At 37.2% G+C, this 5,933-nt stretch overlaps 1 protein-coding gene across 6 annotated transcripts in view; it reads right to left on the reverse strand.

The window, feature by feature from the left end:
• The window catches only part of LOC128881443 (histidine decarboxylase), a 15,513-nt gene extending 9,872 nt beyond the window's left edge, over positions 1–5,641 (reverse strand). Inside the window, exons 1-2 of one of the 6 annotated variants that reach the window (XM_054132508.1) lie at positions 5,502–5,641; positions 1,853–1,885 (exon numbers count right to left, since the gene is read on the reverse strand). In XM_054132508.1, the coding sequence (XP_053988483.1) occupies positions 1,853–1,880 (28 nt within the window). In that variant the 5' untranslated portion in view covers positions 1,881–1,885; positions 5,502–5,641. Of the gene's footprint in view, positions 1–1,090; positions 1,513–1,852; positions 1,886–1,976; positions 2,309–2,387; positions 2,582–5,501 lie in introns of those variants that run through there. The other 5 variants (XM_054132499.1, XM_054132490.1, XM_054132484.1 and 2 more) reach the window with 5 other exon arrangements.
• Positions 5,642–5,933: the final 292 nt, after the last annotated feature.

Consider the following 5,933-nt stretch of genomic DNA (forward strand, 5'->3'; position numbering starts at 1 on the left):
TTAACTCAGAATCCATTCAGAAATTCAATGTTTCAGCCTATATATGTAGGTAGCACTACTGAATTTTAAATTGCATCCAGTGTATATGAATGTACTAAAGGAATACCTATCTTCAAAAAAAGAAAATAAATAGTGTTGTATGCCTTAACAAAACAGAGCACGAGGCGATTTATATTTCGAATCAACAGAAACGAAAGGTTCATGTCGACACCCTCCTAGACGAGAACAATTATTTAACTTCAACAGGAAACCTTAAACCGATTATCTTTCGTGCTCCGTGTTCTGGGGATTCGGCCTTAAGTATACCGGGAAAACACTTCCGTCGATGCTGTCGTGGTCTCGAACAACGTTTTTGTCTCTCTCTCCCAATTCGTCCGTTGATGTACATCGCGTGCAACAATGGAACAATGGAATTCGATTCGTGTTATTTAAACGTTTCTCGGAGTCAGGGGTCAAGCATGTTCCGTTGCAAATACAGGATTTCTTAAACGTTAACCGATTTTTCTAGGATTTCCAGAGCAAATTCATCGACGTCTACAGGTATTTTACTCTATTATATAAGCAGAATTTAAACAATAGTGGAAACTATAAATGATGGACGTTGAAAATAATTTCTGTTTGTCCTGACAGACCAATTTGATTAGGGAGAAAGAGTAGACGATTTATTGGTTCTGAAGATCAATTTAAATTTCTAACTAGAATTTACAGTTGAAAGACACTCTATAGATGATTAAACTTTTAAACAGAATTCATATTCTGGGAATTTGGAAGAATTCATCGCGATTGAGCTTTTTGAAAAGAAAGAAAAAATAATAGTTAGTACATATTAATTTTATCGATTTTCAAACCAGGCAATGGATAAGAGACTTGGCTAAAATAAATTATTTTAACAAATAGGCCTGTCAATTTGTGTCCACTTTCGAAACGACGGATGGTCGGGTAATTTTCCACGACAAAATTGGATTGAAGAAAAAGGAAAGTCAGGGTGGAACCGTCTGTCTAGGATTCAGAGATTTAGGTTGTGTAGACGGAATCTAGCGTGGACCGTATTGGAAACAGTATCGAATCCATAAAGTTCCCATAGACTTACTCCTGTTCGGTGATCCCCCTTTATTGGCACCGTTTTAACGGCTAGGAACGTATCCGATGGCGCATTCTAAGCTCCTTCTTTTATGCATGTGTATTCCCCCGGGTACAAGATTACAAGGTTTACAGACGTTTACAAGAGTGATGCCTTCAGTAATGGAAGGCACTGCGTTACGATACGAATTGACCTATTCAAAAGGTAGAAATCCACAGTCTTGTCAAGCAAAACGAACATGTATTTGTCGTGAACGTTCTCAGTGATCTGATTTGTTACCATCTTCAGAGTTCTAATTGTAATAAAGGAAGAAAAAATGCGAAGTTACGATAAGAATATAAGTATTAACAACGAGGAGAAAGAGTCATGATAAATATAATTATTTCGTTGGATAAGATTATGAATTTTTACTTCTTGAACTGAAAGTGAGGACATTGAATATACTTATTCATTTATTGGAGGGTACTAAAATTTTCCTGAAACTTTATAAAAGCCTATATGTATAGTATAATATAAGAAGACTAGGAACAATATTTCTACTTTTTTTTCTTATACATATAATAACTTTTTTGTTTGTATTGAAATTCTTAAGGAACAAGTCATAAATGTACAAGTATTAGATGTCCAAGTCACCATCGTATTAAGTATAATGCAGTATCTTACACTATCACTGATGTTCATTATCTTCGTAAATCCTACGTTTACAAACTAATTTAGAAATATATAATTTTCTACGCACTACCGTCAGAATAATTTGTTATTGTTACTCACCATGCTTGCGGTACTCCTCTAGATTCATATTATCTGTAACGAAAGCAATATGTCCACTATAGTATAAGCGTTTTGCAACGAACATTGTTTTCGTGGTTTACGTTCAAGTAAGTATATGCACTACCTAAAAAACGAAGAAAATAATGAAACACAAAATGGACAAAACGTTCGTACGTTTCTTTAGTCGTTTCTCTAAATTTTGTTTTATTTTTATTTAATTTTGCCATGTGTCGAGATGGAGATCAGTGAAATGATTTCACTCGTGCTATTATATTGCATCATCCGTTTTCGTTGCAAAAATATTATCGTTGGAAAAAGATGTTTCATATACAAAAGTACACGTTTACTTGAATTTCATAGTAAAAATCAAACTTCTATAATACTACTTCTTTAAAACCTCGCACAGGTGAAACAACACTCAATACCGATTTCACAGGTGAACAAGTATGGCGAGGACTATCCCGATCGACACTAACGCGTAGACTAATGATTTCAACTTCGAAAATTGTTGCGATTTGGGTGCAGATTCGCTCACCGTTGAACCTCACAATAACCAAATCTCGAAATTTCGATGGCACCGTATCAGGCGCATGTGGTGACGTTTAAATTGATTTTGTCACCGGAAGTCGAGGAATCGCAGCGCGTTTCGCGGAAGCTCGGACTCGCAACTACGCGGGCGGATTTCAGCTAGCGTAAAGACTGGTTACAATTTTATGCGTGTTGACCTAGCACCGAACTTTCACGCTGCGATAGGTACTCGCGAATGATTTGTACGGATTCATCATCGATCGCTTGTCACATGGGCCCCAGAGCTTATTAGGCTAGTGTCACAAGGCTCCCCGCGGCCTAGAACTAGATCGTACGCTTTCCTCAATTTGACTATGCGATTTGACCTTTGCCTGAGTCTTCTGAACTACGGAAGGATTTTTCTGTGAACTTCTACGCGATTCTCTTACGAACTGGTTGGAAGAAAAATGTGTGCAAGCCTAAGAAAGCTGGAGGATACTTAAAAAGAGCAATTCGGACTATGCAGATGAAATAAGAATTTCTTATTATATAGCAGTGACTGTGGAAATCTCATCACCTTTTGAAAATACATGGAAAGAGCAATTATGATTACAAAGCAGTGGCTATGGAAATTGCATCACTCCTTGAAAATAGAGTTAGTTGAAAAGACACAATACATGCAATTTTGCAGTTGATCAAATTGTTATCAGAGACACTGAGAAAGAATTAAGTTCTGAGACACTTACTTAACAACAAATAATGTTTAACATACATGTCTCAATATATTACCACGAAAATGTATTTTTAGAAGGATCTCTAGTAATTTTATGAAAAACTGAACTGGTTTTGAAATGAGACCATAGAGAGAACCGTCTGGACCTGGTTACGGAGAACGGCTTGAAGAAAGTTACCATTGCTAATTGGGGTGCATAAGCGAGTAATGACGGTTATGCAGAAAAGTAAATACACCGAACAAAGGAGCTCGTTCGACAGATTATTTTCGTCTTTCATTTGTTAAAATATCCCGACTTAAGTTAAAGTTGCGTTGCTGGAGGCATTACTTTTCATTCAACCCCCGTAAAACGAGAAGTTTCTCAGCAATTCCCTCTGCGAATGTTAACTTTTGAACGACCACGTGCTTTTTTCCCGGGTAAATGGCAAATTCTTATGAGCTTCATGAAGGTGTAACTATAGGCATGCATGTCTACTTAATATACCTTACAAGAATACAATTCATCATTTTCCTTGTTCGAGGTAAAATGCAGTGTGTCAATTAGGTAATGCTTGGGGTTTTTAACTGATTCAACTCATGGCTACTGAAATGGCGAGTGAATAAATTATTGACGAAGTACTGATATCATCAGTATACATCTGAAGTGTTTAAGAACTTATGATGCTTCGTAAAAATTCTAAAAGAGAAACATGAATAACAAAATAAAGGTAATTGCATTCAAATAAGTATGTTGTTACAAAGTATAGGCAAATTGGGGGAGTTTTGAGACAGTTGCTTGAATTGCAGGAAGTAGGAATGGCTTCTTCCTAGATATCACTTAATCCTGTTCTGGGAAACAGAGAATCTCACTCGCGAGAACCACGTAAAATCCGAAGCTATTCATGTCTTCTGCGAAATGGGACTAGTCGAGTCAGTGTCCAAGTTAAAGTTCCAAATTAAATCACACGTGATAGTAAACGTCCTAGGGTGTTTAGTATTTTATAACATGGGATATACGAGCTTTCAATTCTGATAACAGTGTTACTCTATTTATATCTGCACAATAATCAACAAAAATAAAGTATAATAGAATGAAGTCGTTAAACATTATTGAATAGGTGACAGGCAATCTTCAGCACCTATGTTACAAAAAAAAATCAGTAATTTAAAATAAGATTTAATTTTAATAAAGAATTAAATTTTAATGTTAAAATTACAGCGATGCACTCTTTTTATTCGTACGCATATGTCTAATTTTTAACCTGTAATTTTTTTCAGCGATCCTTATTCTAACACGACCCTACACATTTTTCTTCTATTGTCACTTAAATATTTATTCTACCAATTATCAACAGCCTTTAAAACATCGAATCTATTAAGATTCTTGATGCTTCTTTAATTTCATTTTTTCCCCAATTACGTGCCACGATTTCCTCGCATTATTAAACCGCTTATCAAATCTAATAGTTGAGATAATAGAAGGACGACCGCGTTCTCGCGTTTCTAATTCACCATCATGTAGTCACCACCACCGACGTCTTGAGTTCTGGAGAACGATCGACGACGACGATCAGGACGTTATCAACCGCCGATTACACACGAGAAAATAAAAGATCCGGGAGGCCCATACGGGCGTAAAATGGAAAATCGAACATCGACAGTCGCGAGGATCTCGAGCTTAAGCCAGAATGACGCTCGACGATATTAAAAGCTCGTCCTTCCACCGTTTCCGTTTCCGACTTTTGTAATTTCCCGTAGCTTTCAGTATTCGTGCGCGATTCGAAGGATTTATCAGCGATGCCTGCTGCTTAGGTGTGACAGGAGCACCGATGACGATTCGCGGAAAATAAATCCAGGCGATAACCAGAATTTCCCACGCGAGTCCTGATCCTCGATGATGCGCTGATCAGATTTATCGAATCAGGGCGAAATAATTTTTAGGTCTATTTCTACACTGGGATCTAGGATTCTATCGATATCTTCTTTTCAACATAGCTACGTGTAGGTTAATATCGAAATGTATTGATAATTAATAAATTTGCGAAGGATGTACTGATATTTCAGATAAAGAAGGACCTTTTATACACAAGTTCTTCAATCTATCCTAATGTACGTGAGAGAAGTACTCAGCTTGATCTATTTATCCTTTTAATATCAGAATTAGGACTCTGCATTTTCTCAAATTCTTTTCTTTTCGTAGGCAATACTCTAATGTTTCCACGAGAAGAATTAAGACCTCGATATATCCTTCGTGTATTTTCCGAATTTCAATGAAGAAATGAAACTTTTGCTCTAAAATTAGCATTATCACACTGATACAATCAGATTTTATTTTCAGGTACTATCTAAATCTTCCACCCGATGTGAATGCTAGTTTAAGAAAATCACGACGTTGAAACTCTGGTTTGTTGAGTAATATTGTCAAAAAACCTGATCTTTCCGGAGTCCTCGAGATCCCACGGAGCAGCAAGTTTGGACGCGATTAAGTGGGACGCAGGTACGTAGAAAATCACGATCACTTCTTCGATGATTCAGGAGACAAATTTCAGTACTCGGAAAAACAGATATCTCCACGGTTGAGGGGAATCGGAGGAATGCAAGTCGTTCAACAAGTGGCCGCTTTTATACAGAGACGCGCTAAGTACTAGCTGCTTTGGCGCAAGCGTGGCCGAAGACCAAGACAGAGCGAGGAACAATTTCAGTGACTGAGCTTTGCGATCTTAAGGGACTCCCGATGAACGATCTCGCGTTTCTGCGCGCAATCTCGATTAATTTTGTTTAATGCTCCCTGAGCTTCTGTTGTAACTCTCTTGGTTCTTAGCGAAGATACTGTTCCACATTTTTTTTTCATCTCCTCCGTAG

The sequence above is a fragment of the Hylaeus volcanicus genome, chromosome 1, assembly GCF_026283585.1.
Source record: "Hylaeus volcanicus isolate JK05 chromosome 1, UHH_iyHylVolc1.0_haploid, whole genome shotgun sequence".
Taxonomy (NCBI): Eukaryota; Metazoa; Arthropoda; class Insecta; order Hymenoptera; family Colletidae; genus Hylaeus; species Hylaeus volcanicus.